The 23,935-nt window shown below is 34.3% G+C and overlaps 6 protein-coding genes across 15 annotated transcripts; 5 read left to right on the forward strand and 1 right to left on the reverse strand.

The window, feature by feature from the left end:
* Positions 1-734: 734 nt before the first annotated feature.
* On the forward strand, positions 735-1,160 carry LOC140958748 (uncharacterized). The gene has a single exon (XM_073416313.1). The coding sequence runs from the start codon at positions 735-737 to the stop codon at positions 1,158-1,160; it is 426 nt and encodes a 141-aa protein (XP_073272414.1).
* A 650-nt stretch (positions 1,161-1,810) lies between these two features.
* Positions 1,811-4,255, forward strand: LOC140958240 (psbP domain-containing protein 1, chloroplastic). 2 transcript variants are annotated; one of them, XM_073415620.1, is made up of 3 exons: positions 1,811-1,967; positions 2,760-3,191; positions 3,957-4,255. In XM_073415620.1, the coding sequence occupies exons 1-3, from the start codon at positions 1,857-1,859 to the stop codon at positions 4,176-4,178; spliced, it is 765 nt and encodes a 254-aa protein (XP_073271721.1). In that variant the 5' UTR covers positions 1,811-1,856; the 3' UTR covers positions 4,179-4,255. The 2 variants fall into 2 exon arrangements, with proteins under 2 accessions (XP_073271721.1, XP_073271722.1); XM_073415621.1 differs by having other exon boundaries at positions 1,828-1,967; positions 2,776-3,191.
* A 1,834-nt stretch (positions 4,256-6,089) lies between these two features.
* Positions 6,090-8,635, forward strand: LOC140960301 (uncharacterized). 5 transcript variants are annotated; one of them, XM_073418522.1, is made up of 6 exons: positions 6,090-6,284; positions 6,385-6,554; positions 6,995-7,264; positions 7,698-7,802; positions 7,882-7,929; positions 8,265-8,635. In XM_073418522.1, the coding sequence occupies exons 3-6, from the start codon at positions 6,998-7,000 to the stop codon at positions 8,502-8,504; spliced, it is 660 nt and encodes a 219-aa protein (XP_073274623.1). In that variant the 5' UTR covers positions 6,090-6,284; positions 6,385-6,554; positions 6,995-6,997; the 3' UTR covers positions 8,505-8,635. The 5 variants fall into 5 exon arrangements, with proteins under 5 accessions (XP_073274623.1, XP_073274621.1, XP_073274622.1 ...); XM_073418520.1 differs by having other exon boundaries at positions 6,385-6,454; XM_073418521.1 differs by having other exon boundaries at positions 6,385-6,454; positions 6,998-7,264.
* Positions 8,636-9,233: 598 nt separating this feature from the next.
* On the reverse strand, positions 9,234-10,790 carry LOC140959719 (zinc finger CCCH domain-containing protein 3). 2 transcript variants are annotated; one of them, XM_073417706.1, is made up of 5 exons: positions 10,581-10,790; positions 10,422-10,486; positions 9,757-9,835; positions 9,637-9,673; positions 9,234-9,541 (listed from the first exon to the last, which is right to left on the reverse strand). In XM_073417706.1, exons 1-5 carry the CDS (start codon positions 10,705-10,707, stop codon positions 9,436-9,438), a joined length of 414 nt encoding a protein of 137 aa, XP_073273807.1. In that variant the 5' UTR covers positions 10,708-10,790; the 3' UTR covers positions 9,234-9,435. The 2 variants fall into 2 exon arrangements, with proteins under 2 accessions (XP_073273807.1, XP_073273808.1); XM_073417707.1 differs by lacking the exon at positions 9,637-9,673 and having other exon boundaries at positions 9,234-9,542.
* A 3,644-nt stretch (positions 10,791-14,434) lies between these two features.
* LOC140959161 (S-adenosylmethionine synthase 3-like) lies at positions 14,435-17,045 on the forward strand. The gene is made up of 2 exons (XM_073416956.1): positions 14,435-14,596; positions 15,660-17,045. The coding sequence occupies exon 2, from the start codon at positions 15,669-15,671 to the stop codon at positions 16,848-16,850; it is 1,182 nt and encodes a 393-aa protein (XP_073273057.1). The 5' UTR covers positions 14,435-14,596; positions 15,660-15,668; the 3' UTR covers positions 16,851-17,045.
* Positions 17,046-17,803: 758 nt separating this feature from the next.
* Positions 17,804-23,602, forward strand: LOC140958769 (uncharacterized). Of its 4 annotated transcripts, XM_073416335.1 has the most exons (10): positions 17,804-18,040; positions 18,275-18,506; positions 19,897-20,092; positions 21,041-21,211; positions 21,297-21,413; positions 22,257-22,454; positions 22,534-22,593; positions 22,677-22,775; positions 23,250-23,377; positions 23,472-23,602. In XM_073416335.1, exons 2-9 carry the CDS (start codon positions 18,370-18,372, stop codon positions 23,340-23,342), a joined length of 1,071 nt encoding a protein of 356 aa, XP_073272436.1. In that variant the 5' UTR covers positions 17,804-18,040; positions 18,275-18,369; the 3' UTR covers positions 23,343-23,377; positions 23,472-23,602. The 4 variants fall into 4 exon arrangements, with proteins under 4 accessions (XP_073272436.1, XP_073272434.1, XP_073272435.1 ...); XM_073416333.1 differs by having other exon boundaries at positions 23,250-23,602; XM_073416334.1 differs by having other exon boundaries at positions 17,804-18,007; positions 23,250-23,602.
* Positions 23,603-23,935: the final 333 nt, after the last annotated feature.

A 23,935-nucleotide genomic window follows, 5' to 3' on the forward strand; every position in this document is an offset into this window, starting at 1 on the left:
AAAAGAATACACAATCCTATATTGGTTAGCAATGATTGATTTCTATGTTTACCAAATATACTAGTAGAAATTATTATATTTGCAAATATTATTCAATTTATATGTTAGGTAACGACCTAAATTTTTCCATGTGTATAATGAAGAGTGGTTCATCAACGTCCATGCATTTAAATTTTGCGTGAACATATTTTATATTATATATTCGATATAATCACATATATCTTATAATAGAATGATAAAACTGATATTCAAATTTAGGCAAAAACTTGTGTGAGACGGTCTCATGGGTCGTATTTGTGAGACGGGTCTCTTATTTGGGTTATCCATGAAAAAGTATTACTTTTTATTATGAATATGAGTAGGGTTGATCCGTCTCACAGATCAAGATCCGTGATATCAAGGAAATATATATGTAAACTAGGTTTTAAAAAAATCAATTTCCAAAAAAGAGAAAATAGAAATATAATTATGTTTACTATTTTCATGCACTTTTGAAATCACACGTACATCCATTCATTTACATATCAAAATTCTCAATTCATGAATTATATAAACCCCATTTCCCCGAATCCCTGAAACCAACCAGAATCATTATTAATACTCAAAAAAAGGTGAATTTAAGTATATAATTTACAAGAATGTCTCTAATAACAGACGAAATCCGAGCAAGTGCATCGAAGTTGTACACCGGAGATGAAATCTGTCAAGTCGAATCCAAACACCTTCTCAAAGAAATGGGTTTCCCGAACGGGATCTTGCCCTTAAAAGACATGGTGGAATGCGGCTACGTGGAGAAGACAGGGTTCATGTGGCTCATACAGAAGAAGAAAACCGAGCAGAAGTTCGAGAAGATCGGAAGAAATGTGCAGTATGCCACAGAGGTGACGGCTTATGTGGAGAACAAGAAGGTCAAGAGATTGACGGGTGTGAAGGCTAAAGAGCTTCTGATTTGGCTCAATGTATGTGAGATTTATGTGGACGATCCACCCACAGGAAAGATCACGTTTAAGTCTCCGACTGGGCTGACGCGTACGTTCCCGGTGTCGGCGTTTGAGCTCGAGGAGGAGCCGACAGCTGTGAAGGGTAAAGAGGTGAACGTGGAGATTGTGAAAGGAGGAGGCGTAGNGATTATTGATTATATCTGCAACTGCATGGTTTGATCTAAACTTCTAAATCATATTTATCGAGATTATGATCTATTGTACAACTGAATATTATCAATAAAGCTTTATGTTTGTGTAGTTTTCATAAATTCAAGAGCAAAGATTAAAATAACATCATTAAGATATAAAAAATTTAAATTTGAGAAAGTTTAAAATAGTTAGTTTTAATATACATATAATAAAAAAAATACTATTTTTAACTTCAAAATTATTACAAAAATTGAGAGTTTTTGAACGTAAAAGTATTGAAAGTTGAGAGGTAAGGTAACCACAAATTGAATAACTAGCAATTTTGGAGCATAGGCGCGTTTAATTATAATCTGTAGTATTTTTTGAATTTATTAATTATTATTTTTGGAATGAAAACTTCATGCGAATCTCAAACCATGTCCAAGTTTACGACTTGTCCTTTAATCATCATGTGATAAAAAACGAAAAGAGGGAACTTTCTTTGCTAGAGAGAGAGATTTATTTTGTTTATATTACATCACATCTAATGTACGGGTGACACCTCATCGGTGCTCAAATAAATGTACACGGTAGGTGTGCAGCATATCAAATCTTTATATATATATATATATATATAACCGATGATCTTCCTTGAAGTCGCATTTCAATTATTGACGCTTCTATCTATGCGTACCACAACCATCTTCTTCACCCATATGGTTCCTCGATTCCCACACTCAAAAAATGGCCACTCTTCTTGCGATCTCGTACTCTCCGAAGCTGAACACACCCCACTCGCGTCGATTAACGATAAATTCGACCCCTTCACCTTCCGTTTCTTGCATGCTAAATGAGGTGAGTGAGTCTCATTAATACTGGGCTCATGAGTAGAATACCTTTATCTTGTCTTATCATGTTTCTTCTTGTTGATTAAATTATTTCTTTCCCTGTTAATTTCTTCTGTTTTTCGCTTATTTCTTTTGAGTGGGAGTTTAGTGATATGATTTTGAAATACACGGTATTGATTAACATTGCAAATGATTGTATTCGCATAACAATGTTGTTGATAAACAGTGATAAGCAAGTCAAGAACTTTTTATAAAAAAACATAAAATAAACTTGGCCGTTCATTTTAGCTCGAATGGGAGTTCTTGGTTGGTGGGCGAGGGGGCATTAGCAGCAGTCACACAAAAAAATAATTTAATAAAAGAAAAGATTGCGGTGAATAATGTGGAAAGAAAGACAATTGCTACAAGAACCTCATCACATTGCATTGAGGTGAGTTGCGATTATTCTTAGATGGATTAATTCCAGACAGGCTTTATAATCTGGATAGTTGCCATTCTATCCATTGGTAAAAATGTTCAGGATATTACAATGACGCAAGGCAAGATTTAGGCCAGAAGGTCTGTCATGTCCCATATCTTAGTAAAGCAATCTGTAGTTTGGTCATTCTACTAATCTAAGAAATTATATGACCTGGAAAGAAGTTGGAATAATATTTTTCCCAAGGAATTATGACACGCCTCCTGTCTCTACTGTATTCCTCAAATTGAGAAACGACAAAGTAAAGTGAATTCACTTTCAAAATCATAGCTTTATAGTTGTACAGCTTCTCACAAGACATTTTCTAATATATATAACCAGAGTAAAGGTTTTGCAGTTCCAAGAAGAAATGCTATGGCATTGATCCTCTCAGGTTACATCCTCTCAATTTCCAATACCCAAAATACTACTTTTGCACAGTCTGTAGTATACAGGGAATACATAGATTCATTTGATGGATACTCATTCAAGTACCCGGGCAACTGGATTCAAGTACGTGGTGCTGGTGCTGATATATTCTTCAGGGACCCTTTTGTTCTCGATGAAAATATTTCGGTAGAGATATCATCTCCTTCGTCCTCCAGATATAAGAGCGTAGAAGATTTGGGTTCACCAGAAGAAGCAGGGAAGAAAGTACTTAGGCAGTATTTGACCGAGTTCATGTCTACTCGACTTGGTGTAAGGCGTGAATCAAGAATAATTTCTACGTCTTCGAGAGTGGCCAATGATGGGAAGCTGTACTATCAAGTTGAGGTGAGAGTTTTTCCCTTTTTGGGTTGTTGAGCTAAATTTTTTTTTTTTGGAGAATTTGATCGAACTATTTGTTACATGGTGAATTCGTAAATTCTGTGCGAAAGATAATGGTGGCTCCCTCGTCTATGTGTTTAAATATTCATAAATACAACCCGGTGATAGCTTAGAAGCTGTAAAGACATACATTTGTTAGATAATTTAAATTGTAAAACTATTAAGTGAAATAAGCTATGAAAAGAAGCCATAGAAGTGGATGATATTGGTCACTGGGAAGGATGATAGAGTGTCAAAAAGTGCACATGAATGCTACATTCTACGAACCGTTTTCTCCCCTTTAGTTCCTTCCTATCCGCACTACCATTTGATGAAATTTCAGTGTCTTTCATTGGTACGTAGATATATGAAAAGAAAAGAGGTTTATCTTCATGATCAGTAGGATGCTAGAAAGAAAATCCTGACTCCTTACCTAATAGCCATTTTCTTTAACCAATAGATTCTATTATGTTATCGATGATTTCACACATGTCAGGACATTTTATCAGCTCTCTTTCATTGACAAAGACTTCTATTTGCATTTATTTCTTCATACATGACACCTACTGACCTACATATCATAGATGAGAAATAGCTGTTCACTCTTCTTTTTTCTCATACATTTTTTATGGTTGTTACTTGAGAATTTATGATCATATCATGTTTATTTTCGCGTCACTGTTATGAAGAATGTGGAATTTATTGAACTGTGTGACATTCTATGTATAACAGGCAAACATTAAGTCATACGCGAGCAACAATGAATTGGCAGTCATGCCACAGGACAGGGTGGTTTGTATGGAATGGGATCGGAGATACCTTTCGGTTCTTGGAGTTGAGAATAATCAACTATATGAATTACGATTACAGACTCCGGAAAAGACATTCATCGAAGAGGAAAATGATCTTCGCACTATTATGGATTCCTTCAGGGTGAATAAAGTGGTTGCTTGATGCTGATCTTTTTGGAGGCTATTTTCCAGTTTTTTCGTTTTGTTAAAACAATCAAAGTTTCTGTATTATTTGGTTAGTCCTNTTGTTTTTTTTTTTTTTTTTTTTTTTTTTTTTTTTTTGTCATTGTCTGAATTTTGAAATATGACATTTTCTCTATTTTTTTTTTACATACATTTTCTCTATTTGAGAACAATAGTTTTTTAAGGTTTTTATTTATGTCTTGTCTTGTCTTGTTTCTACTCGACTTTTATTTGAGAGAAATGTAAATAATGATTTTGTATTATTACAGTGACTGGAAAGTACTTTTTTTAGCAAGATTAAATAAGAATAATGATAGATTTTTGTAGTTGATAATTTTTTATTGGTTTTTATAAATAAATAAAAAAAAACAAAACAGAGAAAAGAATTCCAATTTGTATCTATTTTCTTTTTCTTAATTTCAAGGAATAAAGCAATACACGATGCACATACATTAGCATAGGAGAAGCCTCTTTTCTGCTCGCCCAAACTTCGTATTGATCATATTTTCAAGTGAATATTGATTATTGACTTTTTATGCAATTTATTTATACATGTGCTTTGGAAACGTAATATTCTGAAGAGGAATAATTACTGTACTATTTTCAGAATCACTTGATTTGACGATTGGAACACCAGCCTGGCCTTGTTTAGGTACTGGAAATTAACTTAAACGTTTCCATTAATTTTAATACGAAAAATATACATAAGTTTTAAGTAATTTATTTATTCAAATATAATATTAGCGAGCTTTCACATTCGATTATAAAATTTTAGAATGATTATATACATATACATATACATACACACACATGTAAATAATTTTTTTGATAGTTAATACATAAAATTTAAAAAAAAAAAAAACTTAACGATAAATTAAATATCATCAAGGAAATAGAAAATGTTGAGCTCTGCTTTAAAGATAAAATGGCCATCAAATTTTTTAGTAATTTTTATATATATCATGGGAGTATATTTTTTATATGGATTTCAAAGCCGAGATATCCGACATATGAAACCCATTGGCCAATGAGAAATATACATAATATGATGTTATACTTTTTGTAAAAAAATAATAATAAAACACTTTGTACTCAGACACGATCTATTGTAGATAGGTGTTAGTCTTGGTGGATAGTTGGTTCAAATGAGAACTTAAGAAAAAGAGACAACGTTCCGGTTCTGCTCAATGAGAAAGCAGGACACCTTGTGAGAAATAAGGTTTCCCCTCAACATAGAAAAACAACTAGAGCAAAGCAAGTATCCGTTCTAAAGCTCTTGAACTAAAAGAAGAGTTTAGCATAAATTGCGGTTTTTAGTCTTTTTTTTATATCATTTATCTATCATATATACAGGTGAAATGTTTGATTTTTTTATTTATTTATTCCTATATAGCTCTTTTCTAAGATAGTCTCAAATATTTATATACATAATATGGTTCGATTCAACAGTATTCATAATAAATTAAAAAAATGATATTTTTTCATATATGAGGTTGAATAGAGATCCGTCTTACAAAATTAATTCGTCAGACCGTCTTATATGAATTTTTCTGCTCATGGATATATATGTGAGACGAGTAGACTCGAATCATATTTGAAAATTTCACCAATAAACGAAAACCGAAAAATCTTTAATGTGATTTGAAACGTGCGAGAATATCTCGTACAATTGGTTTTTGATGTTACCTGGTGCAACCTGGACATAGGAGGCTATCAAAATCAATATTTTGAACATTTAAAATAATATTTTCTACAAATTGAATGGGATTATAAATTCATCTCACAAAATGAATTATCTCAAATGAAGTTTGTGAATATATTATGATTAGTTTGGTATCAGAAGAAGCCATATACAAGTTCTTATTTATTGTTCCTTTTTTGAAAACGAGTCAACGACCCCCACTGTACCACCGATCTTTATCCGATTTTCTTTTGTTTCCCATCTTCTTTTGCTCCCTTCTCTTCTCTAATAATAATAAAATATCAAGAATTATTGCTAATCAAATAACTATTCCTGATCAATTGTGTAGATAAGGTAGTGTGTGAGCGTTTCGGTATCTTTTTGCATCTTCGTTTTGGCTATTCGGTGAGTATATTCATTTAAAGCATCGTTTTTTCGCTTCATTCTTCCTGGTTTTAGATTTAAAGTTGGCTTCTCTAACTTAATTGTCAACGGGACGCTGTAGATCGGTGCGTTTTTCACTATCTACTCGAAGTCTCGATAATCTTTGCTGAATTTCAAGTGGGTTTATTGCGGTATGTTTGATTCTGGATTTGGAGTTCTAATTTTCAGTGGCGTTTAAGATTTAAGATTATCAAAATTTTGGGCTTGATTGATTTGATCGTGGTTTTGGAGGTACGGGTTTATTTCGTCGCACTGAAATGTTTATCATGTCTCGAGTCTTTTATAGAGTTCTTCACTCTCTGTGTTTCTGTTCTGCCTTTTGTGTTTGCAAATATTTTGTTTATAGTTTTGAGATTTTTGGTTTTAATACTTTAGTTTGAACTCGATGCAAGGTTCCATGACAGAATGGAAATCATGAAATTGTCAGACGAGTTCAAAGTTTTTAAATAAATGATCTCATCTTCAAACAAATTACTTTCTTTTCACTAATTTAAATTTTTTTTGATAGCCAGGTTTTGGTTATAAGGCATTTGGTTTCTGTGGATCAAGGACTTCACAAAATATTGTTCAATTTCATCACTTGTTCTGTCATAATCTTTGTTTTTTCATGGGACGTGGATCGAGTTAGAGAATTTCATGCTTTAACATTGATTTATTACCTGGATTCTCAGTAGATGGGATCTGAAGGACCTACTTCACCAATAACAATTCATGTGACGGGATTTAAAAAGTTTCATGGGGTGGCAGAAAATCCAACCGAAACAATTGTTAACAATCTCCAAGGTTATCTGAACAAGAGGGTTGTACCGAATGGGCTGATCATCGGTAGTTGCACAATTCTCGAAACTGCAGGGCAAGGAGCTGTTGTTTCTTTGTACCAAACGTTGCAATCCTCGGTGAGCAAGGATAACACAGTGTCCAGTTCTAGCAGGGTTATCTGGGTATGCTGCTCTTTTGCATCGCATTCTTAACTCGAAGTTGGTCTTGTTTTTCAGACAAATGCTATGAGACATACTGATATTGAACCCAACTATTCTTTGTATTAATGGATCTCTTTCTTTACATTCGAGATACTTAACCCTGATAACATATTTCTATGGTCATGTATAACATCATGTAGAACATCAAATTATAAATTGGCACTGTCAAATTCTATCAAATCTATTGCTTATAATATAGTTTTGCTAATTCTAAGGGCAACTCTCTAAGTCTTTTGTCAATTTAAATCTAGTTGTTCACTATCAAAACATCTATAATTTACAAATATGCTAGTTGTTGTATGATTAAAATTTTTCACATTGCAGGAATAGAATGTAACCTGTTATCATTTTTAATAGTGTTGTCTGATTTCTCTTCCTTGTGTCGATAATTTAGGTCCATTTTGGAGTAAACAGTGGAGCCACAAAATTTGCTCTAGAGCATCAAGCCGTCAATGAAGCCACCTTCCGCTGTCCAGATGAGATGGGATGGAAGCCTCAGGTCGGCTTGGCCTATCAGTTGTCTCCAATCATATCTCAACATAACTAGTTTTATATAACGATGATCTTATTTATTGCAGAAAGTTCCCATTGTTCCTGCAGATGGTGGGGTTTCACGGATACGAAAGGTATGTATATACATATGATGCTTATGTTAGTTTTTACCTTAGGCTCAGTTGTTGAATATGGAAATGGATAAGGCGAAGCTGGTTCATAGGTTGGATACATTGATGAACTCTGTGTACACAATCATGTGTTTATACGCATAGAAAAAGGAAAATTAGTTGAAAATATAGAGAAGTACAATCGGAAGATAAGACATCATTTGAGATGAAATTACAAATAACACAAACAGCTTTTACCGCAATCGGAAATTTTCCTTCTCTATTTCCCTAGTTCCCATTTGGTTATGCTAGTGTAAAAACTTAATTTATATCACAAAGCCTCGAATGTTAAAATGCAGACTTCACTTCCCATTGAGGATATTACGAAGACCTTGGCGAAGATGGGTTATGAAGTGATGACTTCGGATGATGCTGGTCGGTTTGTTTGCAACTATGTATACTATCATTCGTTGCGTTTTGCGGATCTGAATGGAATTAAATCGATATTTGTGCACGTTCCTCTCTTCTTGACCATTGACGAAGAGACCCAGATGCAATTTGCTGCTTCGTTGTTCGAGGTAATTGCATCATTGGAGTAATCTGAGCATCGTGGTGTTCTATCATTGTGACGGTGATGGATATATATCGATGTATACATATTTATGGCAATGTGGTGGTTTAATATTTGATCAAGTTATAAATAATATATACTCTATTTTGTTGACGTTTTTCAAGTTTGATGAATTATTTTTTATATCTTTTGGTTTGTGTGAAACGCTGCATCTTTCCAAAATTACTGAGAAGGGGTTAAAATCCACTTTGCGTGTGTATGAATGGTATCTAATATAAATATTTGTATTCACTGAAAAATGAAAAGTATGTGCTCGTCATTATTATTTATATATTGTATTAAAGATAAAAATAAGATCCTCGAGGGAATTCTGACTGAAAATAATGTAGAACTATAAAAGAAGAGGCGAAAGTGGAGAAGATTTTACAGTTTACGCCAAAGCCAAACCATTAACTTCCCAATGTTCATTCAATTGGGTTGTTTTTACTGTCCTCACTAAAGAAATGAGCGATCAAACCCAAAATTTCTGAATCTATAGAATTAAACTATCCACAGCAGAAGACACAATGCGGTGGAAAGGAAGAAGTTTTGTTTTATTTACTTTGCATAGTATTTTGGTCGCACCATCTCTCTCTCTTTTTTTTTTTTGGAAGAAACACTATGTCGCATTTTAAATCAATGACTACAAATATTTAAATCAACGAGTTGGCGAAAAGCAGTGTACAATTCCCTTAAGTTTCATTCAACACATATAATATAATGATAACAAAAGGAGTAGATTTTTTATTTAAATTAGGGATTTCTGGTCTAAATGACTCTTAACTTTGTATGCATCTGTTTTGTGAGTTTGTGTTTTTTTGTGTGTGTGTGTGTGTGTGTAAAGCTAACTTTGCAACAAACAGTATCCCATTATAGATAACACGCACAATTCTGAAAGTTCACCATGTGCTGGTGGTAAGCTATCCCCAGTCGATGAAAGGCAGCGGCGGATATCCACCCTCAGGAGGTGGACACAATGATGGAGGCAGGCTTCCAAGGGTAGTTCCAAGTTGAGTTCCAATTACACCTAAAGTGGCGAATGGCATATCAGCATATCATATAGAAATGGCTCACCATGTTAACTCGAAGAGACAAATAAAAGGGAGGAAGAAGTAAACTTTCCAGTATATGACTGCACATTAGTAACAATATTTGTTCCTGAAAATTGGAAATGAATTCACAATGTGAAGCTCTAGTAGTATCGGTTTGAAAAGGAAAAGAAAACTAAAGAAGTGCATCACCTGCTATTCCTTGAATGTTTGTGCCCGCCACGTCCTTGGGATGATAGTATTTGCAAGAATCTCCATATTGGCACGAACCCTTGAACCCCGAGGAAACAAAAAACCATAAAGATTCAAAATAACGAATGTACAGTTTGTAGCCTCAAAAACATTATTCCAACTAATGCTCTTATCTTCCAGAACCCAAGAATTTGATTAACTCCATTATGTTAATTGAGTAACTTTTCTCAGAATATACAAGCCGTGAATCCCAGAGAGGAAACTATTCTGAACATCATCCAACCTTTTTTTCTGGTGTATAATAACTGGATGTTATTCCCTCGAAATATTCCAAATAAGATGAATCTTCAAATAATATCCATCTTAGACCATGCTCGAGGTTCATATATCAGCCATAAATCTGTATGGTTTCCATATGATACTACCACTAGATACAGACAAATGAATATATGTGCATAGTTAATGATTTAATGTGGCCTGCAGTATGAAAATTAGCCTTCTCCAATTCAATCTTTTCGCAACAAAATCCATCAGCCAAACATAAGCTCTCCCGCTGCATTTTCCTCATTAATATACGAAGTCCAAAAACAGTGCAAAGAAAACATTTTTTATCAAATAAATTTCCTAAATTCTAAGATAATAAAGGGGATTGATAAAACACCCACCGTACAAACAAATCGATTGCAGATTCCTTTACCAAAAGACTCAGGCTCATGAATTCGATTCAAATCTGATGACAAGAACACGAAATACAAAAGAAAAAACAAATATCATAAGCTCGTGTTTGGATATTGAATGATAGAGCAGAAACAGAGAAAACGTACTTTGGGGGGAGTACCAGGCAGCTTTGGCTCTCTGGTGCTGAATACCCTGGAGGTGGCGCCGCCGTGCCGCAGGGGTGTCCTGGAACTCCTTATCGCAGTAATCGCAGTAGTACTTGCCCAACGGCATCCTGATTCTTGAACAGCTCTCCAAATTTGATTCCTACGGTGTTTGTTCTAAAGGGTAGCTTAGATGTTACCTGGAGTACTTGTGTTTGGATGGACAAAATTAACATACACTTGATTTAATAAAATTAGTAGATCTTACGTAAGTGTGACTAAATTTAAGATATTGATTCTATCATTAAGCAGTACTTTACTTATAGATTACCTTACTTATAGAATGGAATCAACCGTTCTAAAGAAGCCTCAGTCATATGCTTCGTAATTTGTGTTTTTAACTGTGAAATTATCCATTTAATTAGGAAATATTTATTTTTTTTAAATTACCCTTCTCCAAATGCATGCATTTGAACCTTTTCAGATACTAAGATTAGTTTTTTAAAAAAGTTTGATCAAGATTATATTTTGCCAATTATCCCTGTCACGCGCAAGCGCAGGCATGTGTGACTGCACAATGGACATCTATAATAACTACTTCGTATTCGTCATCGCTTTACGAAAATGATTAACCAAAGATTTTTTTTATAAAAGTCTATTGTAAGTTAATTATAAACTTATTTTAAATCTTTAATTTTTATCAATCACTCGTCATTCAAAATGCGACGTCCTCGTCGCGGCCTGACCACTCTATCCACCAGCGCCAAGAATCTAGAGGTGGCTCATACAGGTTCAAGAGGTGGCTCCCGTCATGTAGCACTTTACCATTCATGTTCAAGAGATGGCTTCCATGCACGTAGCACTTTGTCCCGCATACCACTTATTTCTCGATTTTTCATGCCGGTGATCGGCTCTGATACCAATTCTGTCACGTCCCGAGCTCGAGTCCGGGCTCGCGTAACTGCACAATGAGCCCCTATAGTAACTACTTCGTATTTGTCTTCGTTTTACGAAAATGATTAACCCAAATTGCTATAAAAGTCCATTGTAAGCCAATCATAAACTTATTTTAAATATTTAATTTTTAAAATGTGGGACAAGAGGTATTACAATCTCGTTAAGATTATGTCTATGTGTTGACATATATACTCAAGTAAAAACTGAAAAAGTAATACTTTGAGATAAAAAAAAATAAGTTTTTTTTTTTAAAAAAATAGTTGACTAGTCTATTTTACAAGTTTTCTATTTGTTTAGTTAAAACGAATATTTATTTCACAAAATTAATTTGTAAAGCGATCTTACAAAATTAACATGTGATTGTCTCGAGCTTGGCCAGAAATGCCTGGCCATCTGTGTGCGTGTTTACTAAACCTGATTCCAAATCAATTTTATGGAATGAGAATTTATTAGTTGAGGGATGCATGCCTATTTGCTTGTTATCCAGCATTGAATTTTCGTTTGGTGGCCTAACGAGATGTTTTTGTGTTCTATCATATAAATCAAATAATAAATGGTTGAATTTATATTATTATGATATTGATAATTCCTACTCCATTTTGCTATAGATTAATCGAAATTCTAAGATAATAAAATTTGTCCCACCTTTAGCAATCAATTGGTCTATGTTTTATTTTTCACAGTAGCACCTAACTTACCTATGCAATTGCTGTAATTATTATTGATAATAAAATAGAGAAAATGGTGCTAAGACATGCATGTGCCATGAATGCTTACGTACTTTTTTGTTAACAGGGGATAGGTCCAAACTCATGCTTATTTGAAATAATTTTGATTTCAAATTTCTATCAAATTTTAATGTATTTTAAGTAATTTATTTGTGTGACAATAATATCTATTAAATTATATATAATAAAAAAACAGTTACAATTTTATATATTAAATACCCTTGGTAATTTTGACTATTTTCAATTTTATTTATATATTTTTACTATTTCTAATTATTATGTATAGCAAAAATAAAATCATAGGCTAACCATAATTTAAACTTTTCAATTTTTTGAGGATATAGTAGAATTTCTCATTTTTTGTTATATTTTGTAGACCCCTACAAAGTTGAATACCGAACAAGTTAATTTTGTTTAATTAGAGGCCGAGCTAGCATGATCTAAACTTTATTTTTTTTATTGCACTCACGGACCAAAAAACTCATTCTCGTCCATCGTGATATTCCATGCAGGGGCATGATTTAAATGATGTAAAAAATATTTTGAGAGAGCTATATTCCATTTTTAAATTGTTTTCCTATAATAATAATAATAATAATAATAATAATAATAATAATGACGCGGATTTTGCGATAAAAAAAAATAGAGTATAATACCAGCGCATTTTTGTGGGTGGGAATGTGATTTTGCATTTGGGATCTGGTTCACCAACCCACGATTTGGTCATATCTAACTCTACTCGATTCGTTGGTTGATGTTTCCCTTTTCAAATTCAAGGTTGGTGGCATATATCTTGGCTTGATGCTGCTCGGCTAGTTTCGATGTTGTACTCGTATTTGTCTTATCAATATTTTCTTGAGCGAGGCTGTTACATATAATTTGTTTAATGTAATTCACATCACTAGCGTGACTTACAGACTATTACATTAATCCGAAGATTCACTCATTACGCATCAAATGGTAGTAACGGTGAGATCCATATAAAGTCATAGCTCAATTTATGTGTGCATATATGTTTCAAATGGTTAGTTTTGCCTGTTAAATTTTCAAATTCAAACATAAATTTGGATTCAGTTCTTATCAGAAAAATATGTATTTTCATTATCTGATCTACAAAAAAATGTTTTTGTACTCATGGCCGCACATATTTTTTATGGAATTAAAATCGATTCAAAATATTGAAAATATGGTACTAATATATAATATAATTTAAATATGATACTAATATATGATTTTTGAGTATTTAAATTGCCAAACATGTGTTGTAAGTGTTGATATTAATAAATTTCAAATTTTATATTCAAAATCCATATCTAAACCAAATAATGCTCGAATATCATATACTAATATCATATTTTAAATGTTTTGTAGTGATTTCGCTAGTGAAAAAACATATAGGCCCAATGAGTGCAAAAATATTTTCTATTTGGATTAAGAAAAACAAAAACATATTTTTTCTATAGTGACTCCATTAAATGTAAATTTTAATATGAGGATTTAAAGAAAATTTGCTCTTGTATGTTTAATCTGAGAATATTAAATTCTCATATTCAAAGTTAATTACTTGGCATTCAGTTCCTATAAAAAAAACATGTGTTTTCACTCTTTGATCTACAAAAAAATGTTTTTGTATTCTTGGCCCCACATATTTTTTATCGAGTTAAAATCAATACAAGATATTGAAAATACGATATTGATATATGATATTTGATTACAAAATATTTCAAAAATAATATTAATTTATGATTTTTGAGTACGCAAATATGTATGCAAGTATTAGTATTAACGACACATTTGTCTATTTTTTTTTTTATAAAAATCAGTACAAAAAATTGAAAATATGGTATTGATATAAAATATAATTTAAATATGATATTAATATATGATTTTTTGTAAAATTAGAGAGTAATTAGGATAAATATAATGATTTTTTTGTAAAATTAAAGAGTAATTAGGATAAATATAATGAATTTTTTTATTTTTGATTAATTCCTTCCATATGATTCATGCCAAGTATAAAAATAAAATAGAATTTAAGCACTTGAATTGTAATTACTTAGTCTAAACCTTCCACCAAACAAACCAATGTCACTCTCTCAACAACTACGATCAGTCTCTAGCGTTGGATCACATATCGGACGGTCCAGAATCTCCATGTTACAACCACCCTCCTCAATCTAGTCCACCACCATAACCGTAAAGTCCACCATCTCATCCATCTATAAATACCCCACTTGCTTGCATCTTTGAGACTCGCAAGCATTTGGTGTAGTAAGCACCCCATAGCCGAAGGATATACTAACCTTTTGTCGGCAGCAGCTCTCATTTGCGAAGGTATTCGATTTTAGCAAATCTTGGGCTTCTGCGTTTAGGTTTTTTTTTTTTTTTTTTTTTTTTTAACATCTATCAAGCTTTTTGTTCATGGGTGTGTGTGGTGGGATGTAATGCTGCTGTTCTGAAGTTTAGAAAATATTTGGTTTTAGCATTTGATATTGGTTTTTGTTCATGAGTTTTTTTTCCTTCTTTGCGCTACTGAACTTGTTTCCCAGACTGATTAAATTGTTTGTCCGAGTCTGTTTTGGGAGGTTTTAAGCTGATAACAGTTACTTTTTTCGATTGTATAACCGATAATTGACTTTCTTACATGACAGTCTTAGACTTCGTTTTGACTGTTTTACTTGCAGCGGGTGAAATGGGCGAGTTAATAAATAAGTTAATGTGTGTGTTCTGAGTATATTTTTGGATCTTCTTAACCCAGATCTGCTACAAAACTTGGGATCCGTTCACGATCTTTGGGATCTGGATAATGTCTTTTCGTTTCTCAAGATTTGGGGTTAAGATTTTGTCGTAATGAGAAATACTAAAGATCTGAATTGGTTTTTGCTGCTCAAATATAGCAGCTTTGGTTGTTGCTTGTTGCTTGTTCTAGGTGAATTTCCTCATGTTTTTAGTTGGCATGATCTTTTTTCATTTTATTTTTATAACTATGTCGAAGATTTTGTTTCTTTCAATTCGAATATATTCTTGGTGTGCTCTGTTTAATGGTTTTCGTGAAGAATTATCCCTTCACTACGAGTAGATTCTTTTTTCTTAATCACTGTATTCTTGCTGTCATTCGGAATTTGAATTTCTTCATTATGCTTCACTTGGTGAAAAGAAAATATTCTTGTATTCTTCTTGCTTAAAAACTTGTTAAAGAAGGTTCTTATATTCGATGCAACAGCCTACAAGATAAAAAGTGTCCCTTTGTTTAAGGGATTCCTTTTATTCTTGAATGTGTTCATTGTAATGTAGAGTTCTTTGGATTTTTGGTTCATAGTGACGTTTTTTGTCTTATCTGCGTTTGTATCTTATTAATGGAAGAACTGTACCATTTATATGTGTTTTATAATTGAAGGTCGGGGAAATGGACACCTTCCTATTTACATCCGAATCCGTGAATGAGGGCCACCCCGACAAGCTCTGCGATCAGATATCTGATGCAGTATTGGATGCCTGCCTAGAACAGGATCCGGACAGCAAAGTTGCTTGTGAAACCTGTACCAAGACAAACATGGTGATGGTCTTTGGTGAGATCACGACAAAGGGCAATATAGACTACGAGAAGATCGTTCGTACCACGTGCCGCAACATCGGATTCACATCTGATGATGTTGGTCTCGATGCTGACAAGTGTAAGGTCCTAGTCAATATCGAGCAACAAAGCCCAGATATTGCTCAAGGTGTCCATGGACACCTGACTAAATGCCCTGAAGAGATTGGTGCCGGTGACCAGGGACATATGTTTGGCTATGCAACTGATGAAACCCCCGAGTACATGCCTCTCAGCCATGTGCTTGCTACAAAATTAGGTGCTCGACTCACGGAAGTTCGAAAAGATGGCACTTGTCCGTGGTTGCGGCCTGATGGCAAGACTCAAGTAACTGTTGAGTACTACAATGAAAATGGTGCCATGGTTCCGATCAGGGTACACACAGTTCTCATCTCAACTCAACACGATGAGACTGTCACAAATGATGAGATTGCCAAGGATCTCAAGGAGCATGTTATCAAGCCTGTCATCCCCGAGAAGTACCTGGACGAGAAGACAATTTTCCACCTCAACCCTTCAGGTCGGTTCGTCATTGGTGGGCCTCATGGAGATGCTGGTCTCACTGGTCGCAAAATCATTATTGACACCTATGGTGGCTGGGGAGCACACGGTGGAGGTGCCTTCTCTGGAAAGGATCCAACTAAGGTTGACCGAAGTGGTGCATATATAGTTCGACAGGCTGCCAAAAGTATCGTGGCCAATGGCCTGGCACGTAGATGCATCGTACAGGTCTCATATGCCATTGGTGTGCCTGAGCCATTGTCTGTTTTTGTGGACAGTTACGGTACGGGTAAGATCCCGGATAAGGAAATCTTGCAGATTGTGAAAGAAAGCTTTGATTTCAGGCCTGGCATGATCTCCATTAACTTGGATTTGAAGAGAGGCAGTGGCGGAAGGTTCTTGAAAACAGCAGCATATGGCCACTTTGGAAGAGATGAACCGGACTTTACTTGGGAAGTTGTTAAGCCCCTCAAATGGGACAAGAGTCAAAACTGAATCTTTGATATGTTTGTTGCAAGTGCTGAAAAATGTCTAATGTTGTCTGCTGCACCAAAAGTATTGTTGTATTGTTGTACTGTTGTATTTTGCTTTACATGTTTTTTGGTTCACCCGTGGTCAGTAGTTGCTTGGTTTGGAGATTCTGATAAAATATGAAAACTAGGATATATATATAACATACCATTTAAGTTCTGTGTGTTGTCATGTATGAATAATGATAGCATTTAGTTGATCAACGAATTGTTATGATTATTTGCTCCACATCTAGCATGAATCCCATACCACCATTTTTATTCTATCCCCTCTTGTGCACTTTAGAGTGGACCTATAAAAATGTGTTGAGGGATGGACCAACCCACAACTCATATCAACCCACCGTTTGGTGGGGTGGGTAAATCCAAACTACCTGTTTGGTGGGACGGAGCGGCCAACCCGAAAGTCTCGTTATTTTTTAGTTATATCAAGTGAGTCGAGTTGGCCAGCAACCAACACAACCCACCACTTGGTGGGTCGTCTATTTGGTGGAATGAGACGGCCGATCCGACCAACTAATTTTGACAAATATACTTTTAGTTTGAAAACGAATTGGATCCAATCCATTTGAAGAACACTTGTTATCGAGATTCTGAGTATCTCTATATCAACACTTGCCTCACACACACGACCCGCATAATAAAGTAATCATGAATCACGTACGGTTTTCGCTCATATTTAGGCGGAGTGCAAGCCAATTCCACTATTATTCGAAAACGAATTATATTTTACTCAAAATATGACTATGTTGTATTCATTATTAAAACATGTGAACAAATAATTCGGGAAAAATGTTGGAAGATGTTAGCTTTCGGCTCGAATCCGCTTAAAAATCAAATCTTTTTCGAGGTTTCGGGGCCTGTCAATCTAATGTAAAATTAAGTAGCCAGTTTATTTAAAACCCTTTTAAAATTTGATTTACAATATCATAATATATTAATGTCATTTGCTGGAGTTTCCAACGCGCTTCATTCTCTCATTCATCCCCTGAACTTTCTGTATAAAAAAGACGTAAAAAAATAAGAAAGAATGATCATCGGAAGAAACCTATTTCTTCTTGTGTCGTCTGGACAGTGCTGATTTATTTTTTAAAGTCATTTTGTCAATCTTTGCATTGTCCTGTGAGATTTTTGTTCCGTCTTTGTTTCAATGTGGTATAAAGCTTTTTTTTTTATACCCTGACTCGTTGATATGTATTGATATTTTTTGCTTATGATTATTCGGCGTAATTCCCAGAATTTACATGCATTAGAAATCGATTTTAATGATTGCACAATTAGGAGGGACAATTTCAGCTGTTTTTTTTATAAGTTCAATTTCAGCTGTTTGATTTGATGCAATTATGCAACTTTTTAATTTTTGGGTAAATTCTGGATTTTGTATCTTAGGTAATGTTGAAATTGGAGATTGCACGGCAATAAGGCGAAAAGTAATTTACTTTCTTCATAGAGTTTTAGGGGCTGTAATTTAACGAGGTTTTAGGATGGACAAGAATAGAGTGGATGACTGCCTCGCAGGACCCGTGCTGCTTCCTAAAGTTGACAGGTTTGGATTTTTGAAGCAGGAAAGTAACTCCCCTGATGGTTTAACGAGAAGCAGATCAGCTTTTGAGCATGAGAGGTGTGCATTTTTTTAGGAAGTTAGTAATTTAGCGTATTGATTTTCTTACTTTAATATAATGTATTCATGTTGCTTTAGCTTTTATGCTTTTAGTGCCATGATACATGTTATCCTGCATTTGATTGCTTTCAGGATTTTGATGACTAATACCATGATTTATTGGCTGCTGGTGTTTTTCCACATCTGTACAGAAGATTCAATTTTAGCTCTTCAATTCTCACCACAAATTTATGTTTGCTGTTTCTGCTAGAGAATAGAGTATTTCATCTTCCTTATTTTACATGCTAAAACTTTCCTCTAAATTTTAGTTCAGTTTAGGGAGATGTAGCAGAGTGATGGAAAAGCTAAAAATCATGATTGGTTGGATACCAAACACTATTTTAAATGTTTTGGGAGTCACAATCATGCTAGAGTTTGAACTGATAGATGTTTAGTTTTGGCATGATCAAATCAGTTTTAGACATGTGATTCATCATAGATTACTTTTTATGTATTTAACTGTAATTCCTGATGAAGTATATCGAATCCAAACACACAACATATTTTTTTGAAATAAATTATCCCAAAGTCCATTTCTGAAGTGCTATGCTTCCTCTCCCTTATGAGGACATAATCTAGTTTGTATTTTCTAGGTTACTTATTACCCTTGTCTGCAAAGCACAACCACAGAGATTCCTTCTTAATATCCAATGTAAGTTTCAACTATGGCAGCAGAAAAAGAGAACTTTTAACCTTTGCTTTCTATTTCAGAGGCTGAACTGAAAAAAACCAGCAAACAAGGATTTTTTTTTTGATGAATTTGAGTGATTTAGGTTGAGGGTTCTGCTTAGACTTTGCCTTGTACCCTGATAAATGTGAGATTAGGCTTTGGTTATTTGAGTTTCATAGAGATAGTTGCTTGCTACGAAATTGAGATCAAAATTTAAACAATACTTTATTGGGTGATATCGTGTTGTATGTTTACATTGAAGGTTCTCATACTCGAGCGCTAAATTAATAAATATATATATCTAACACTTAAGCAGTTTTGGCCCACTTAAAGTTTGCAAAAGCTTACCTAAAATATATTCAACTATGAAACCGGAAAATTATGTGAATTACAGGATGCCAAACAATTCAGGAATACCTCCATTATCTGGAAACACTGAAAAACAAGTAAACCGAAATAAATTCTATCATGACTTAATATATCCGTCTTGAACTGCACAATATTTTAAAGAAGTCTCTTCTATGTCTTAACATTTTTGTACCCTTGCTTTAGATCACAGGCATGTCTGTATGATCGTTTCAGAAGTAATTTGTTGAGGTTTTTGTTCCAAAATATTTTTTCTTGTTAACATGAGGGGTATGCTTTCCATATAATGTTATCACATCAATATGGGATTCTCAGGGATGAAAGAAGAATTAGAAAATGGAGAAAAATGATTGGGGTTGGAGGAAGTGATTGGAAGCATTATGTTAGGAGAAAACCTCATGTTGTGAAAAGGAGAATAAGGAAAGGTATTCCCGATTGTCTAAGAGGACTTGTCTGGCAGTTAATCTCTGGCAGTCGTGACCTCTTGCTCATGAATCCAGGAGTCTATGAGGTAACCATTTTTTTTTATATCAAATATGCATGGGAATCCACCCCCACCCTGGTGCACATGTATTGAAACATTTTGTGTTGTTGTGCCTTCAGAAATTTAATCTCATGGAACTGATATTAGCAACTGTTTTGATTTCATCTCAAAATAAAGTAATTTGTTTAATTGTTGTAGTTTTGTCTGTTAAGAACCTTCTTTGTACTTGTTTGAGTTGGTTTACTCTACTCTGAAATCTCATTAGTTTGAGAATATGACACCTTTTTGTTCAATTGTTGCATCACATGTACTTCTCAAATTTTGGTATTTGAGTTATTATTCTTTGGGTGGCGCTTTAACCATGACTTGAGGGGAAATATATCTGCATGTGAAGTTTTGGTTCTCCTTACAAGTATTGTCTATTTACCTACTAATTACCATCATCTTGTATCCAGTTTTTTGATAATTATATTTATGTTAAAATTTTCAGTTGCCTCGTGAGTCCAGGGTGCATGTAGGCTCTATTTAGCATGACAAGATAATATTTCAGTTGCTGATAAATCTTTTTATGCTTAACCTGTTGATCAGTCTGAAGAAATTGAGTTAGCATCTGTCCAAATGTAATTTACTAGAGCTTTGATCTTGAAATCCATTTATCTATCTCTGAGGATCAATATGTCTTGTGTAATTTACTAGAGCTTTGATCTTGAAATCCATTTATCTATCTCTGAGGATCAATATGTCTTGTGGCTTTCATTTATAGTGACAATCTTGGGCGAGATCAATTCAGATGATTCTGGAATTGTTGGATTTGAAATTTTTTGCGTTGTTTCTACTCATTATAACTAATTACCTGTAATTTTGAAAGGTCACGTGTAGGAATGAATTTCTTTGTAGGTGTTGATTCAACTTAAAAAACGTGTTACCACATTTTTTTATTTGTTCTCTCATGGTAGTTCTTATGTTTCTCTGCAGCAACTAGTCATCTATGAGACATCTGCTTCAGAGCTGGATATTATTCGAGATATTTCTCGTACATTCCCTTCACATGTTTTTTTCCAGCAAAGACATGGTCCAGGTCAAAGATCTCTTTATAATGTTCTGAAGGCGTATTCTGTGTATGACAGAGATGTTGGATATGTGCAGGTTTATTATATATATAAATCGTTATTTATTTGCCAATTTTCTAGTTTTCTACCACCTATTCATATTAAAATTCTGTTGGTTTCAGGGCATGGGATTTGTGGCAGGTTTATTGCTCCTTTATATGAGTGAAGAAGATGCATTTTGGTTGCTGGTTGCTCTCTTGAAAGGAGCTGTTCATGCTCCGATGGAAGGATTGTACTTGGTGCAGTTTTAATCAATGATTTTCTGCAATTTGATTTAGAGTGTGATTAGTTTCATCATTATTGCCACTTGATGACGTGCGAAACATTCTACGCTAAATATGATGATGAGATCATGTAAATCCATATAGAGTGGCATTCAAACTTATCACTTTGAATCCTGTACTAACTTTAGATGTTCTGTTGTGAGACTAGTTTGCTTTAAACCACTTCATATATATGGGAGTCCATCATGGCAACAAACATTTATATGATTTGTGCCTAGCACATATAGTTTCCAGTCTTGTATATTATACTTGAGCATTTGGTGATAAAATACCACCAGATGATTTTAAAAACCTTTTCAATAATTTGCTGTGCACAAAGAAAATTGCCTCCTTATTACTGTCATCAGTCTTGGAGTACCTTGTGTGAAAGGATGTATGTTTAGTGACGCTTGTCCCACCATGGTTTTACTTAAAGTATCACCTGATAACTCTCAGTTGAATTTAGTAATGCCATGTATCTGGAAATATCAGCAAAATAAGGCCGCTAGCTGTCTATCTTTCTGTTGACCTGTCAACGTATTTTTAATCTCGACTAAAGTCACACTTTAGGTGCTAGTAACATTTTATATTGGGAGTTGAAAGTCCAAGGTTTACCATTGATGCATTATTTCACGATTTAACAGCTTTTGTAAAATTATGATACTTGATTTTTGTTGAATTTCTTACACATCTCATGTGACTGTCTTGGCACGGTTTTATTACGTTCATATGACAGTTGTGAATACTATTGCATCTATGCTTCATTGCTTTTGCATTTTATCTAACTCGAAACTATAAGGAAGATCTTGAAATGTTCAGGTGGGGTTGCCTCTTGTACAGCAATATCTATTTCAGTTAGACAATTTGGTGAAAGAACACTTACCAAAGTTGGGAGAGCATTTTGCTCACGAAATGATAAATCCGAGTATGTATGCAAGCCAGTGGTTCATAACTGTTTTTTCATACTCATTTCCTTTCCATCTGGCTCTTAGGATTTGGGATGTCTTTCTCTCTGAGGTTAGTTGTTAGCCATGTGCTGTCATTTTTTATTTTCATCCTTGACACATTCTAAATTTGTTCTTTTCCCTCGTGTCAGGGTGTAGTCATTGTCTTTAAAGTTGGTTTAGCTCTGCTGAAATACTGCCACGACGATTTGGTGACATCACTCTGCCATCATGTTGAATTCTTCTAGTTCCGATGCTTTTTGGTGGCTCTCAAAGAATTTTCTTGTTCCAACAGGTGAAGTTGCCTTTTGAAAAACTGATACATGCATTACGCAACTTTCCCGAGGATGCCATGAATCCTGATATGTTACTTCCAATGGCCTTCTCAATTAAGGTTCGTTTTCTCCTTTGCAAAAGTGAAAAGAATTTGTCGTGTTATACGTCCCACAACGAGTTCATAAAAAATTTTGAGCAGACTTAATGAGCTCGAAATGCTTTGCACTTGATAGGTTAATTTGTAGGAGTTTGAGCCCTCGTGTTAAATTTATGATTTAACATTGGTGATTTTTGCTAAGAACTTGATGATATGAAAAACGCTATGATCGCGTCGGTGTCAGTAACACGACCAAGTTAGCATGATAGGTTAGATCAAAGTGCATGCGCCCATGGGTAAATGAAGTCACCCAGTGAGGTTGTCATGAGCATTATTCGACCATGGTTATTGCCTCATACTCTTACACACAATAACCCAAAACTGCGCGCACACACATGCGCTTGAAACAATTTATTTTGTTCTTTTGTGTTGATTGGTCATCTGCAACTGTCGAATCTATTACTTTGTTTACATTCACAATCGAATGATATTTAGGTGTCAAAGAGCTTGGCAGAGTTGAAAGAGGAATATGAGAAACAAAATGTGAAGCTATCAGATCGTATTAAGCAGAAACTGCAGTCATCTTAAATACTTTCCTTTGCACCCTGCTTCAATTGAGCAGAGCAAATATGTGAATATTCTTTTATCGTTGTATATTTACTTGCCTTATTCGGTCCGTTTGTGACTATGTATATGATAGATGTTTTTCCCATTCAGCCAAATGGGAGTTTTCAGAGAAAGAAATCAAGAATTCGATCTCTTTGGCAACAAGTCAAAGAATACGGGGTGAAGCTTGAATTATCGTTGAAACGTGAAAGTAATCAGTTAGAGTCACTTGATTGTGGGTTGATCCGATCCTACCCTTTTTTTTTTTTTGTTTTTTTGTTTTCACGTGAGGCTATGTAGTGGACAACGTGAAAAATAAGATGTGACCGATTGCATGTCACAATGTCTTATGAGGATCACAATCTTGATTGTCCGATTGCGCCAACAAGTCAGAATAAATTCAAGGTCATATTATGGTTGTAAAGTATTATTTGTTCATTTTTGTTGGTTTAACATTGAAGGATCTACAACTAACTGTCTTGTATAGTATGGAACCAGGCTGCCCAATAAGTTATATGATTCGATCCAAAAACTCACATGACTCGTCTCTTATGATTTTGAACACATTGTCAACG

This window comes from Primulina huaijiensis, chromosome 15, assembly GCF_012295235.1.
Source record: "Primulina huaijiensis isolate GDHJ02 chromosome 15, ASM1229523v2, whole genome shotgun sequence".
In the NCBI taxonomy this organism is placed as follows: Eukaryota; Viridiplantae; Streptophyta; class Magnoliopsida; order Lamiales; family Gesneriaceae; genus Primulina; species Primulina huaijiensis.

What these genes read in the sequence shown, in the direction of transcription:
- LOC140959161 (XM_073416956.1), top strand. Translation starts at nt 15,669, where the DNA reads ATGGACACCTTCCTATTTACATCCGAATCCGTGAATGAGGGCCACCCC.
- LOC140959719 (XM_073417706.1), bottom strand. Translation starts at nt 10,707, where the DNA reads ATGCCGTTGGGCAAGTACTACTGCGATTACTGCGATAAGGAGTTCCAG. An exon ending in GCAATCGATTTGTTTGTACG is followed by an intron (nt 9,836 to 10,421) that starts GTGGGTGTTTTA and finishes TCGGGGTTCAAG; the next exon opens with GGTTCGTGCCAATATGGAGA. An exon ending in AAACATTCAAGGAATAGCAG is followed by an intron (nt 9,674 to 9,756) that starts GTGATGCACTTC and finishes TCCAATTTTCAG; the next exon opens with GAACAAATATTGTTACTAAT.
- LOC140960301 (XM_073418522.1), top strand. Translation starts at nt 6,998, where the DNA reads ATGGGATCTGAAGGACCTACTTCACCAATAACAATTCATGTGACGGGA. An exon ending in GTTCTAGCAGGGTTATCTGG is followed by an intron (nt 7,265 to 7,697) that starts GTATGCTGCTCT and finishes TCGATAATTTAG; the next exon opens with GTCCATTTTGGAGTAAACAG. An exon ending in AGATGGGATGGAAGCCTCAG is followed by an intron (nt 7,803 to 7,881) that starts GTCGGCTTGGCC and finishes TATTTATTGCAG; the next exon opens with AAAGTTCCCATTGTTCCTGC.
- LOC140958769 (XM_073416333.1), top strand. Translation starts at nt 18,370, where the DNA reads ATGGACAAGAATAGAGTGGATGACTGCCTCGCAGGACCCGTGCTGCTT. An exon ending in CGATGGAAGGATTGTACTTG is followed by an intron (nt 21,414 to 22,256) that starts GTGCAGTTTTAA and finishes TGAAATGTTCAG; the next exon opens with GTGGGGTTGCCTCTTGTACA. An exon ending in GGGATGTCTTTCTCTCTGAG is followed by an intron (nt 22,455 to 22,533) that starts GTTAGTTGTTAG and finishes CCCTCGTGTCAG; the next exon opens with GGTGTAGTCATTGTCTTTAA.
- LOC140958240 (XM_073415620.1), top strand. Translation starts at nt 1,857, where the DNA reads ATGGCCACTCTTCTTGCGATCTCGTACTCTCCGAAGCTGAACACACCC. An exon ending in TTTCTTGCATGCTAAATGAG is followed by an intron (nt 1,968 to 2,759) that starts GTGAGTGAGTCT and finishes ATATATAACCAG; the next exon opens with AGTAAAGGTTTTGCAGTTCC. An exon ending in AGCTGTACTATCAAGTTGAG is followed by an intron (nt 3,192 to 3,956) that starts GTGAGAGTTTTT and finishes TATGTATAACAG; the next exon opens with GCAAACATTAAGTCATACGC.